Source organism: Lissotriton helveticus, chromosome 8 (assembly GCF_964261635.1).
Source record: "Lissotriton helveticus chromosome 8, aLisHel1.1, whole genome shotgun sequence".
NCBI lineage: Eukaryota > Metazoa > Chordata > Amphibia > Caudata > Salamandridae > Lissotriton > Lissotriton helveticus.
In genome coordinates, this window is record NC_136069.1 from 227,287,071 (window position 1) to 227,301,322 (window position 14,252).

Here is a 14,252-nt window from a genome sequence, read left to right on the forward strand (position 1 = left end):
TAGTACCCCCAATTTCCCCCTGGTGAGATCCCCTATGTTGGTCACATGGCCATACTTCATCTCTCATGTCATTCCCATCGCCCCTACTCCCCTGCTGCATCCTGATCGGGGGTTGTCTATCTAAATATCTTTTTATATGGGGAGGGGGTGGTTGGGGAGGGGGTGACTGGGGTCTATGGGCCCTATAATATTCCTGCCGGCTAGTCACCGGGTGTCCCTTGTGCAATTGGGGATCATCGACGTGATCTTTGTTAGTACACTGGGCACCTATATAAGCTTGTTGGGGATTTAGTTTCCCAACAGTTTGCTCATTAGGAATGTCATCCCTAGAGTAATGAACCTTCATCCTATTGTCTTTAGGTCGGCTAAAACCAGGTGGAGCAGCTGCTGCCTTTTCGCTTAAGTGTAGGTTATTGGTAAGTGTTTCAATCATTTTTTTGATCACTCTCACCTCTCCCTCAACAATAGTTAATTTAGTAGTCAGGTCCAACACAAATCTACGTGTATCAGTAATATATGTATAAGCCTGAGTGTCCAATGTTGTTATGTTGGTCAAGCTTCTGTACGCTATGTCCTCCCTCCTAGATTCTGGCACTGATATTACATCTGCATTTTCAGATAGTACGGAGTATTTATTGGAGCACTCGATGGTTATGACCTCTTCCTGTGGATCACTACCACTATCTTTGCCTGCGGGGTCCATAACCTTGCTATTAGAAGTGATTTTTTCGCTCAAGGTTGTTTTTAAGTTATTTGCAGCCTTTGCGGGTGGCAAAACCTTTTTATGGGTTTGGTGGACAGTGACTGTGTGACTATTAGGCTCTTTACAGGTTATCTCATCCTTTTTATTATAATATGATGAGATTTATTTCTCCCCTTTGAGTTGGAATCCTTGTCATTAGATAACATGCTCTCTACCTCTTCAATAAGATTATCTATAGCGGCTAGAGTACATTTCTCTGCTGCTGATTTGCGTTGTTTCTGGGTCCTTGGCATCTTTTTCCTGCCTGTTTTTCTGCGGCTTTCCTCTTCCCCATTATTGACTACGGGAGCTTTTAAGACAAATATACTTTGAGAAAAAGTATGTCAAGATGGCAATATACTTCCTTAAGCAATAATAAGCAACAAGTATTTTTTGTGGTAACACTGATTTCTGTGCACAAGCTACTATATAACACTATTTACCATAAGCAATATCAAACATCACATAAAAAAGGAAAGCTTATGCTCATTAGGTCAGCAGGGAGCACAGAAATTTTGCGAAAATACTCTAGAAAAGTGTAGAAGAGGAAGAGAGTCCGTAAGTAACATCTCATAAAAAAGATGTTTTTGATTGTAGTTAATACAGTGATAAGGTCCTTTGGCGGCAACAATTCTTTACAATCACAAAGTCTTACCAGTGTAACAAAAGTATCAAGCTGCTCTACTATTCCAAATAACAGGGGGGTGGCCCAGCCCAGCCCAGCCTTGTCCGGACTTTGACGGGCAAGGACGGGCCCGCCCTTGGCTCCTCCCTTTCAACAAAGGGTTCTGGCCGATTAAGTCCCCCCGCGGCGAGTGCAGGCAGCAGATGGTAATTCCCGCAGCCGTGTGCAGGCAGCAGCAAACAGTTCCCGCGTCGCGGGTGGCGGTGCACGCGTTTATGCACCTGGCGGCACCTCCCCTTCAACAAAGGGCTCTGGGCGATTAAGTCCCCCCGCGGCGAGTGCAGGCAGCAGATGGTAATTCCCGCAGCTGTGACCAGGCAGCAGCAATCAGTTCCGGCGTCCCGGGTGGCGGTGCGCGCGTTTATGTGCCTGGCGGCTCCTTCCCTTCAACAAAGGGTTCTGGGCGATGAAGTCCCCCCGCGGCGAGTGCAGGCAGCAGATGGTAATTCCCTCAGCCATGTGCAGGCAGCAGCAATCAGTTCCCCCCATTTGATTTTATTGTCAACTGAGAAAAATATTTGTGTTCATAAACAGAGTAACTCATATTTCAACACTTCTATGATAATTCCATAGGTTATAAAAATTCAGATGCCTGTTTACTTTAAAATTTCTGTTATTCGTTTATTTTGTTATTGCGTATCATCAATGTCCAGGGAGCTGTCCTAAGTGACATGCATAACGATGTATGCCCCGCATTGACACTTGTGAGCTGAGCACTTGGGCGAACATTGAGGCCATGGTGATATCCTGTACTACTTACCTGATGTGTAAGGTAATCTGTGATTTTATTTTTCATTGCTTCATGACCTAACATGACAACATGTAATGTAGCAAACACAAGGAGATGATGGACGGAACGCTGAAACTTTTCTGACACTCCCCCACCCGTCACAGATGTGGGTTGAATCCATCATCATTCTTTAGCTCACTTCGCCACCTCAGTTCCGACCCAGCTACATGCAAATCAATCTTGACAATGTGCCTCATGGGAACAGTCCAGCCTGAACTACCAGGCCAGGTCTTCCCTGAACCGGAAACAAGCATCCTGGAACGTGATTATGGGTAACACCCTTCATCAGCCAGGCTAGCTTGAATCCAGTGGCAAAGTGAGCAAGGGACCCACGTCTGGGCATACCCTGCCAACTTAGGGCGAACAAAGCAAACACAAGGAGATGTAATGTAATGTATGTCATGTAATGTAACATCTGTGAGATTTTGAATAAAAGACAAATTTAGAAAAGATATTTTGAGTTTGAAGGTGCTATTTATCGCACCTCGTAAATAGTTATAATGCAGGTTTCGTTACTTATCGGGCAATAAATAAGACCTACCATGAGTTTTTCAGGAATAGGATGCAGGTTTTGGTGAATACAACACCAATATCTGCCCGGTACAGTAAATGCGGTATATTTTTCCTGTGTTATATTCCATCAAGTTTGACCAGCCAAATGTTAACAAGATTTGATATAGTTAACACACCAAGGGCAAGATGTACAAACATTAGGAATACCGATTTCCTAACTGCGATTCTCTCCGAATCATAATTAGGAAATCGGTATTACTAATGTACAAAACTAATTGAGTTTCATTTAGGGGTTCATTGTGGGTCGCAAATCGACCTACCTCATGAATATTAATGAGGTAGGTCACAGTTTTAATAATGAGGTAGGTCACAGTTTGCGACCCATAAGGTTTCACAGCTATGTCAGGGATAGTGGCCTGCTGAGGTCAGCAGATCACCATGCCTGTGACTGCAATTTATAAAGCAATATATTTATTTCCTCAAAAGAAAACGGGATGAATTAAAAAAGAAAAAAGTGAAACCTTGAAGTTTCATTTTTTAAGATTAGGCAGTGGTCCGTGGGACCTCTGCCTGCTCTTAATAATATTATTTACATTGTCACAGGGAAAGAGGTCCTTTAGGGACCACCTTCCCCTTTGTAAATGGTAAGCTATTACTGATGGTAAGCTATTACTGTTTTGCGCTTGGAATTCGGTCGCAAAACAGTAAGACATACAGTACCGATTCATCATTTGGAAGAGACACCCTAAACACACCCCCTCTAAATACCAAAACGCAAATAAAAAATGCAATTCGGTAACAAGTTACCAAATCACATTTAGTATTTTGTACTTTAAAAAAATCAATATTCTGGTCGCAAACAGCACGATTCTGAGAATCAGGAAGTTTACGACCAGGAAAATGCTTTGTACATCTAGCCCCAAGTGATTACTGGGTGCATTAAATAACATCCAACTCGTAATCCCAACCCCTGCGAAACATGAGTTTGCGCAGAGGTCAGAAAACATAAACCCACTCTGGCCCCTCTCCCTTGGCTCCCCTCCTTACCCTGTTAACTCGGTCAAGAGCCTAGGCATAACCATCAGCAATGACCTCTCTATGAGAGCCCAGATCATTTCAGTGGTCTCTGTCTGCTTTTTCCATCTGTGCCGAATTAGGAAAATTAGCAGACTGTTGTCACATGAAGCTCTTGTTCAGGTCACCCTGGGACTAGTCATGTCCCGCAATGACTATGCGAATTCTTTGTATGCCGGTATACCCGCGTATCGATCTCACCGACTCCAACTCGTCCAGAACCAACCAGCCAGGCTTATTTATGGCCAGACCAAGTTCAGCCACACTAAACCCCTACTTAGGAGCCTCCATTGGCTCCCTGTGGCCCTGCAAAGCCTTTTTAAATTGGGCTGCCTGATCCACAAAGCCCTCTCTTCCCAGGGACCCTCCTTCACTGCGTCCCGAATACACTGTTATGTCCCTTCCCGCGTCCTACGCTCCTCCTGCTCTAATCTCCTGTCCCCCTGCTCCTTCAGACGCAAGAGGCATGGTGGCCTGAGATTTTCTTCGCAAGCCCCACTCTTCTGGAATTCCCTCCCCCCAGAACTCCGCCTTCTCCCCTCCTATGCCCAGTTCAGGAAGTCACTCAAGACCTGGCTTTTCTCCCTAGCCTACAACTAATTCTAACACACTGCTGGGCCCCTCAGCCACTCCACTTAGCGCCAAGAAACCGCGGGTGAACGTGCGCTCTACAAATCCCCTCTATCATATCATATCATATCACTCAGGGCCATAGTCATTACACAATTCTCACTCGCATCTTAACGTGTAACAGCATATTCCACACAAAATACAGGTACCACTTTGAGGCTTACGTTTAGCAATTACGGACAAACGGCTTAGGCACCACAATAATAAATTTGGAACCAAATGTGAACGCCAGAAGGTGGTAAAAAATAACCTGCTTCAATGAAAATGTTATCCCAGACAGAAGAAGGCATGACGTGGTGGAATGACTGCATGTAAAATAACGCTATTTTAGAAAAGATCATATCCGGAAAATGGCAAGTGACATAACAATTCCAAAATCATGGGAGACCCAGAGTCATCTTGAAAAAGTGTGGCTTGGGGATCAAAAATGAAAGCAAATCGCAAATGTAAGCCTCAAAAGCTATTCAAGAATTAATGACCAACACACTATAAAATCAGAAAATGCACTGATATGTATAACAAAAGGCCCAAAAATAAAGGGATCATGCTGATGTTTGTAGGAAATACTGTACTTTATGGTCCATAAGGAGCCTTCATTCTACTGCTTGTAAGCTTCAAATCGATCTTACTTCCATTTGTCTAAACCTGATGTCTTGGTCGCCTCCTTCGAATTCAAAATTACCCAATATTTCAACTTGAGGGCGAATATGTGTTGCCAAGATATAAGTGACATCCTTGTTTCTCTACTATGGAGCCAGTATTCTTAGTTTAAGCTGTCCGGTTGTAGTGCCCAGATAAGTCTTGCTACAAGCACCTAGAATCGTATAGATCCCTTAGATACCAAGACAACTGCTAAAAAGATTGCTTTTGAAATTACTACGTGTGTTGTAGCTAAAATCTACCTTTTCTGTGAATTGAGGACTTCAAAGCTTTGGATACATGTCTGACCTTGACCATATAGCTGGGAAAAACTAGGGAATTTTGTCTATCATCCGTGTATGATCTGCCGCTGAGGTCATAGTTGAGTAAGTGGTGCATGTGAGCGAACTAATGCATGCTGAGTGCGACTGGTGACAGTGGCGAGTGTTGCGAGGCCTAGATAACTGGACACTGACTTGGCAATGTTTAGGAAGTCTAGTCTGGCGTTAGAGGCTGCTTGACATTCAAGGCTTTCCATCTGACCCTGAGCGGAATAAAATCTATTGATATGTGAAGGCAAGTACCTGTGATTGGCTTTTCTTACACTTCTATGGTAGGTTATCCAGTTCCTTAATTAAAAGTCAAAGGAGTTCCACACATATGAAGAAGGGATTAGGTAGCTGAAGATGTACGAGTACAGAATGAAATTGTTGGGTCAAGTTTAGTAACTAAAGAGTTTACTTGGTAAAGTATAGTATGTAAAGTTAGAAATGTATCCATTCATTCAACAAAGTCACAACATGTATCCATCATCAAGGAGCCAGAAGTATTTACTAAGGCCCGTTAATGCTGTGGCCACCCTTACTTAATCACAATTTGCATTTTAACAAACAAAAGGTAATCCATCTTCACTGACCTTTTCTACGCAGAATGCTTCAATGGCTTGGGTGGCTTTGGGATTGTCTGCATTGAACAGGTCTGGGTGATCAGTGAGCACAAGGTCATCAATGTAGAACTGCCTCACAGTCTCTAAAGGGATCTTCTGCATGTTCATTTTCTTTCCATTAATGCGCAGCAAACCAATATGCCTGAAATGGATAAGATGAACATTAACCAAGGCATTTGGGGATCAGCTACGATAGATTAGCGTACCATAACTGTGGAATTTCAGTGTTTTTACATCTGGGATTATAACTAACCTTGAAAATATTGTGCTAACATCTAAAAAAAATTCAGATGATTTTTTTTTCATAACACCAGTTGTGATCTTAGTAGAGAGCCATACAAAAGGTTATTGACCTTGAGTAACAAGATTTCTGGTGGATACATAATCCTCCCACAGATTTCATACCCTCTGAATACTCCTTTTAGTCTTTACACTGGTCTGGAAAAAACTTTTTCCCCATCAATAACTCTCTCGCTCTACAAGGTAGCACCACATTATTCCACCTGCAACTTCGTTCCCGTTTGTGACATCAACGGAGAACATTAGGCACCATACGGCAAGCTGATTTAGAGAGGAACCGAGAGAGCCACAACAATAATACATAAAGTACACAACATGTTTGCATACCCTGGTATCTTACAAGTAGTACTTTCTCATCAGGGAGGAGCGAGGGTGGTGAGGAATCTGTGGGAAGATTAGGTATCCCACAACAATATTCTTACCACAGGTAAGAACATTCTTCTTCTGCTGGAGTCATGTTCCTCCAGATTCCTCACCTTGTGAATGAATCCCAAAGCAGTACTTCTCTGGAAGGCCAGACTGAAAAAGGAAATCATGCAACACAGCTCTGGGGAAGTTCCCATCTTTACATGTCTGGGACGTGAGTTAGTAATGATTTGCAAAAGTATGCAAGATGAACATGTGGTTGCACAACAGATGTCAGCAGCTGCGATGCCTCTGGAAAGAGCTGTGCAACAGTAATGGATCTGGTGCAATGAGAACAAATGCCTTTCGGAGGATCTTACTTAGCTAAGGAATAGCAGAGTTTGATACAGATAGCCCAACGTCAAATGGAATGTTTAGTCATTGCCCTTCTTGGCTCAAGGGAATCCCACAAATTGCAGATTGTCCAGTCTGCCCAGCTGAGAGCAGATAATCTAGTAGGACACAGCACACCTGGGGTCCAGTCTACACAAGTGTTCCTCCTCAGGGTTGGAAGTAGAGAAGGGTAGAAAATGGGATCAGTAATAGACTGGGCCAAATGAAGGTGGGAAGCACCACAGCTGCCAAGTGTTGCTTAAGTCCAGGTTGTTTGCATTAAACTCTGGGACATGTAGTTCTGTTTTATAATGGAATACGCAAGACTACAAGTCCCAGAATTCAAAGAAAAAAACTGTCCCAGAGCCGCACATCACAAATGGACCCGGGACCCATCATACATAAGAAGGATGGGAAACTGTGGAGAACCAATTTATATGGGCAGAAAACTGTTAAGGGTGGGCAAACCGAAAGGGCCTGCAGTGCTCCGGCCCTGCAAGCAAAAGTAGTACCACCAACAGAACTGCGTTTAGCTATAGAAGCATCCTGGGCAACTGTACATCAGCTAGAATGGAGATGTCATCAAAGAAGTCAGTAATAAACTTTATTTTCGGTCAACAGACCTTTAAAGTGCAAAATGTATATAAATAAATTAATGGGGATGATGTATACACAATTAATTGAATTCATTAAAACCATACATTAAAATTTTTTCATGATTTACAGATAAAATGCAATAGGTAAAATCTATACCAATTAAAACGATCATTTAGATAAAAGGAGTAAAGTATTGCAAAACAGTGAAAACAATGAACCCCAAACCTTCTGCTATTTAAGAGCTATACATTGTCTGCTTTACAAGGGAAGTTTAGATTGGTATTCACTGGCCAAAGTTCGGGGAATCACATTAGGGCAAATCGATGGAATAGCAGACTCAGATTGTACTTTCCTTCTGATTACCCACATATGACCCAAGAATTTAGCAATTACACAGGCAAACAGGGGTCGTGCATCAGATCTTAAAATGCATAATGCCACACTATGATCTCTGGTTCCTAGCCGTTTGCATATAGAAGTGAGCCATCTGCATCTAGGGACTGAATATGCTGGGCAGCCAAACAAAACGTGGCCTATAGTTTCTGTTAGGGCAGAACAGCAAGAACAACCCTTATTGCTAACAGTATTACGTATCCACGAATTCGTGAATGCATTCAAAGGGATCGTACCATATCTAAATTGAATATATAACTTTCTGTCTGACAGCACTTGAATAAGATCAACGAAGCCCTTCAGAGAATGCGGTAGTTTAAAATCTAGGATTTCCCCTGTTAATCTTCCTAACTTGCTATTCCTGGTTTCGTTCTCAAATACCCAATCTCAATACATAAATTTTAAATGATTTTTTTGTGGGGGATTTCCAGGCAATTGGTGCAGCCCCCCTTTATCCCAAAGTTGAATATTTTTGTTTCTTATCTAGTCTATCTACTTAAATGTAACTACAGTACATTTAACGTCTTCAAAGGCTATGGCATACGAGGACAATTTGGGGGTCGAAATCAATCTGTGGCAAGAAAGAAGAGGATTTAATTTTGCTAGGTTTTTCAAGGATTTAAACCCCGTATCTAGTTTAAGGGGGAGTAGTGGAGTACTGGGTGGAATGGAAACTACATTCCTAAGGAACATATGCTCAGTAACTGTGAGATCATCCACTTTTTCAAAGCCTCACAGAACAGCACCAAAAGGGTACTGCTTACTGCCTTGTTTTTATAGATCTCTAGACCAGGGGCAACCGGTGTGCTATATGAGCAACAGTGTTCCTTTCTCAGGGCTCCAACTATCTGTTTGAATTTTAGATTGGTCTTTATTAGATGTTGCTCCCAAGTCAAATCTTCAGCCAATCTTACGCCCAATTATTCAAAGCTGCACCACCGCTCTAAGCGAGTTGTTTAGGGTTAAAAATCCTTTAAAGGATTTACGCAGGTTTAGTGTCATGAGTTTTATCTTAGTGGTGTTTATTTCTAGACTCCTCTCATCGCAGGAAGCCTTGAATTGGTTTATTAGCGCCTAGAGCTAATAAACAAAGCAAAGAGCAAAGAGAAAGTTGGAAATCTTCATATTCCCTAAAGAGGGCGCATCAGCAGGAATTCTGGCTAAAGAGTCCACCACTTGGTTAATATAGAGGGAAAACAATGTGGGGGCCAAGACACAACCTTGCCGGCCCCCCCTGTTGACATTCATGGGGTCGGTGACCTGGCCCTGATTACCCCAGCACACACTGGCATAGTTGTCATCATGAAGGCGAACAGCTAATGCCAGGATCTCCAGAGGCATCCCCATGTCTCTCAACACCAACCAAAGCTTGGAATCAATTGAAGTGTCTATTTCCTCCTTGTTGAAAATGACACGCTGGGTTTGGGGGTAAATCTAACAGGGGCATCCATTCAGTATATTTAGTAGTAGTGTAGTAAAGGGCACCAAAGTGCTTCTGCCAATCCCAGCTGTAATATTATGAGCTAGGACAGGTTGATTTCCCAAAATACCCCTCCCTACAAGAATCCAGAATTTCCTGAAATCTTTCAGGGAGGACCCCTCCCCAATTTGCTTTCACTTTTCCTCGTCCCAATTCCTTTAGGCCTTCTTTATAGCTAGTTTGTAGCTCTAACCAGTTGATGCTTTAAAGATCTACACTCACTTGTGAACCATGAGTTCAACGTAGTTAATTCTCCAACACTATAATTTATATGTTTAAGATTAGCAACAAAATATGCAGTAAACTGGTCAAAGAATTTTGCGTGTAACTCACTAGCATCTTGCTCGTTTCCCGTGACCAGCATAGGATTTGATCTCTGTCAGCCGGGCAAATAAAACCTGCTTAATTTTATTGAGTTTAGTTTCATCCCCTGGTCCATGGGCCATTTAACCCCTTCGGTGCTCATGACGGAGCGGTTCCGTCATGAGTGTCGGTTGAGCTGTGCTCATGACGGAACCGTTCCGTCATGACCACGCCCGTTTCTATTACGGCCCAGCACCGGAGGGGGAAACGCGGTCGCACCGAAAAGGTTAAGAAGATGTTTATCGTTTGTGGGTACACTTCTTTTGTGATCAGGTTTCTCCTTGGGGCACTATCTTTTCCCTCCCATGGTCAGACTAGCTCCAGACTATGTGGGCTGTGGTCACTGTCACTGTTCTTAATTACAGTTATATCAACTAATGTAGGACCACAACCTGAGATCTACTAGGATATAGTAGATACGACTAGCTCCTGTTGGGCCAATGAAGGTCAATTCACCTTCTCTATCTGATACGATCCTGTCACTGACGGTCCTTAGTCTATGTTCAGTGGTCAGTGCATTTTGTTGCAAAGCTGATTGAGAACATTTTTTGATTGGGGCAGGTTAAGTGAAGGAAGTCAAAACTAGGTTCAAATTCCAAAGGAGTGTAAGGGAAGAAGCAAAGCAAAACTTTCAGAAATTGCACCACCAGTGGACGCATAAACAGTGAAGGTTAACCATGAAGGCACATACAAGAAGACAGGGAGGCTATGTAGCCTTTACCTGTAGCCACCACTAGACCCTGCTGTGCAACAGACAATGCAAACCTCAAATGTAAGACAGGTGAGATTTAAAAGTATTGATACTTTCCAACTCACATTACTACAAAATGTGTTCCAGTTGCCAGTTTAGACGTATTTGGTGATAAGCTTCCAGGCTGCCTTGATGACATCAGTGACTTCATCAGAAAGGCCAAAGGATTCAAGATGGCACCGCTCAATAGCCACAAGTGCAGTTGCAGCCTCAGGCGATGGGATTGTAGGACCTGACCATACTACTGCAAGAGCAGATTCTCCTCTGGGCAGGAAGGGAAGAGGTGGCATAGTATAGGCTCAACAGATCAGCAAGCTAATCCCTCTCACCTACTCTGGAGTAATTAGAATCAGCTGCACCTGATCCTCCTGCACTACCCAAGTCCTATGCACATGTGCAGATCTGTGGAAATCCACACCGCTTCCTCAGAGAAAAGTTCAACCAGAGGACATCTCCTGAGAACCATCCAATGGGAAGTGTATGGCACAAAGCTGACTACACATCTTGTTCTAGGCGACGCCAGAGATTCACGAACAGAAACCCTTATTTTGAGAAAGTCACCTCAAGATCCTCCAGCAAGAGGTGACTTACGGAATTCAGCCTGACAATGAAGGCTTATGCCGGGTGGGTTGCCACTACAAAGATTTCCCATTGGTACGCCCACCTCCATAGGCGAACCACCTCCAAATATAGAGCCCACAACACTACCTGGCCCGTATTTCTGATATAATGAATGGTAGGGCTGTTGTCCAATGAAATTTGGAGGTTTCCCCTGGAAGGACTTCAGGACAAAATATACCTCCTGCACCTCAAACAAATGTATTTGCAGGTGCTCCTTCAACACAGAAAAGAGGTCATATGCCGTATTGTTGCCTAGATGAGCACCCAGGCACAGCAACAAGCATCCGTGACCATAACAGTTTGAGTTTGTAGGGGTTGAAAGGGCACCTGCTCAGGAGGTCGGAGGTGTCCATCCATCGGAACGAATCTTCATACACTATATATTTATTTATTTTTACTGCTTCATATATCCCTATATACCGAAAGGCATGGGAGCACTCTACGTAGAACATCAATGATGCACAGTCTACAATGAACACAACCTAGAAAAAGACACCAGTAACATTGCAACAGAGTTAATCAACAGTTACAGAAAGAACTATAACAAAGTATAAAAAGGGAGGGGCTGGTACAACAGATCGCAGATTTCCTTAGTCAAACAAATAGTCAGAAGAGATACGTTTTCAAGTGTTTGTGAAAGGACATCAGGGTGGTTCGCTGGTAATAAGTTCCACAACAGAGAGGCAGCAAAAGAGAAAGAATGATGCTGAGCATGAGTAGATTTGAAGGAGGGTGGCAGGAGCAGCAGATTATTTTTGCTTTTTGATGCTCTGGACCCAACCAACTGTTTCATCAGGGAGGCGAAATAGGGCAGGGAGTTGAGGTGCAGAACTCTGTAGGTCAGACAGCCCAGCTTGAACTGACCAAAAGATATGTACCTCAGTTGAGAGGCTCCTATGAAGCTGCAACCGCTGCACCTCAAACCCGAATGAAGGGTCCGCCATCTGGCAAGAGTCACCAACAGGATGGAGGCCCAATACTTGTAGGACCAGGAACAGAGCTTTAGTCACAGACATCAGAGTCATTGTCTAAATATCTACAATCCTCTGGGGAGGTGAGAAGGTCTTCACGGCCTATGTGTAAATCACTGCTCCAATGAAACGTAGCCTTTTTGTGGAAGTAAAGTGGGACTTTTGGACGTGATGGTAAAGCCCATGTAGTCAAGAACAGTCCTCATTCACTGGGGATGCTCCTGAGCCGGTGTCAGAAACTCTGCATTCACCAGCCAGCCATTTCAGTGGTGCTACCTCTATGACCCCTTTGCCCAGTAAAGCAGGGTACCTCTGCCTCCAAGACTATAGCTGAGGCAGTGACACACTCTGAAGGAAGAGGGATGGTGAGATGGGAGACGAGGATGGGAAGGAGTAGTTTCTGTCCTGTAACTCCAGTTCTGTAGTAGGGGTATCTCTGTTATAGTCATAATCTAGTGAATAGTCCCGCCCATGTGCGAGGACCCCGGCAATCAAAAATAATCTCTTAAATTGTCAGAAAATTGCAGAACTGCAAAGACACTTAAGAGAAAATTTAAAGACAAATAATGCAGCCTATATTCACAGGCTACACTGTCCAGTACTTCAACTAGAAAATTCCACCAAAAATCCACAAACAGCAAAGCCTGTCCAGATTTCCCTTGCTTCAACAGCAAACACCCTCAGAAATGATAGAGAGGAAGGTATGGACAGACAAGCCCCATAGGCTGCCATTATGTGGCTTAAATAGGATACTGTGCCTTTAAGAGAACTTTCCAGAACTTTTCCCAGTATCCCAGAATGCATAGCAGGTCCCTCTCACTTTCAGTTCTTTTTGAAGGCGTAACACGCCAGACCTGTCGCATTCCTTAAATGAACATCTCTCTCCACCGGGGAGGCGGGAGGGCGCTTATGACTATAACAGAGATACCCCTACTACAGAACTGGAGTTACAGGACAGAAACTACTCCTTCTGTAGTAGGGGATCTCTGTGTAAAGTCATAATCTAGTGAATAGAATGGCAAGCCCATCCCGACACCAAAGCGGCGGTGGAGAAAAGAGAATTAACACCACTATTGTGCGAACAGATTTCGCAGCGAAGCCTGCCCAACCTGAGCGTCTGCCCTGGCATCAGTGTCCAGGCAGTAATGCTTAGCAAAGGTATGAACCGACTTCCAAGTGGCCGCCTTGCAGATTTCTGCAATCGGAACATTACGGAGCAAGGCTGTCGTGGCAGCTTTGCCCCTGGTGGAATGAGCCTTAGGCTTACCTCCTAAGGTCTTATTAGCCTTTTGGTAACATAACTGTATGCAGGACACAATCCACCTAGAGATAGACTGCTTAGAGGTCGCAAGACCCATCCTGACAGATCCATAATTGATAAACAATTGGTCAGACCTACGAATATCTTTGGTCTTATCCAGATAAAATTTCAATACCCTCCTAACATCCAGGGAATGTAACGACCTTTCCGCTGGAGATGAAGGATTCTGAAAAAACGTAGGCAAAGTTATGGTCTGGTTGACATGAAAATCAGAAATAACCTTGGGAAGAAATTTAGGGTGAGTACGCATAACAACCTTAGCAGCATGAAATACAGTATAAGGTTCTTGGCAACACAACGCCTGAATTTCACTCACCCTGCGGGCCGATGTAATGGCCACGAGGAACACCGCCTTCCAGGACAGGTGCTGCAACGAAGCCTTATGAATAGGTTCAAAAGGCTCCTTCATCAATCTGGACAGCACCACATTCAATTCCCATGAAGGCGAAGGAAGCCTAACAGGAGGGAACACTTTCTTCAGGCCTTCCAAAAAATCTTTGATCACAGGGATCTGGAAGAAGGAAGTCTGCGAAGGACATTTCCTGTAGGCAGTCAAAGCAGCAAGATGAACCTTAATAGAATGGACATTAAGGCCAGACTGCGCCAACTGTAGAAGGTAAGGAAGGACGACATCTTCCTTACACGTCGTCGGATCATAGTTCTTGGACTTGCACCAGATACAAAATCTCTTCCACTTG

General features: G+C 43.7%; 1 protein-coding gene across 1 annotated transcript in view; it reads right to left on the reverse strand.

Annotated features, from left to right (window-relative positions):
* Positions 1 to 14,252, reverse strand: part of MRE11 (MRE11 double strand break repair nuclease) — a 365,919-nt gene that overhangs the window by 240,191 nt on the left and 111,476 nt on the right. The window contains exon 9 of the mRNA XM_078656972.1: positions 5,990 to 6,161. Coding sequence (XP_078513098.1) covers positions 5,990 to 6,161 — 172 coding nt within the window. The remainder of the gene's footprint in view (positions 1 to 5,989; positions 6,162 to 14,252) is intronic.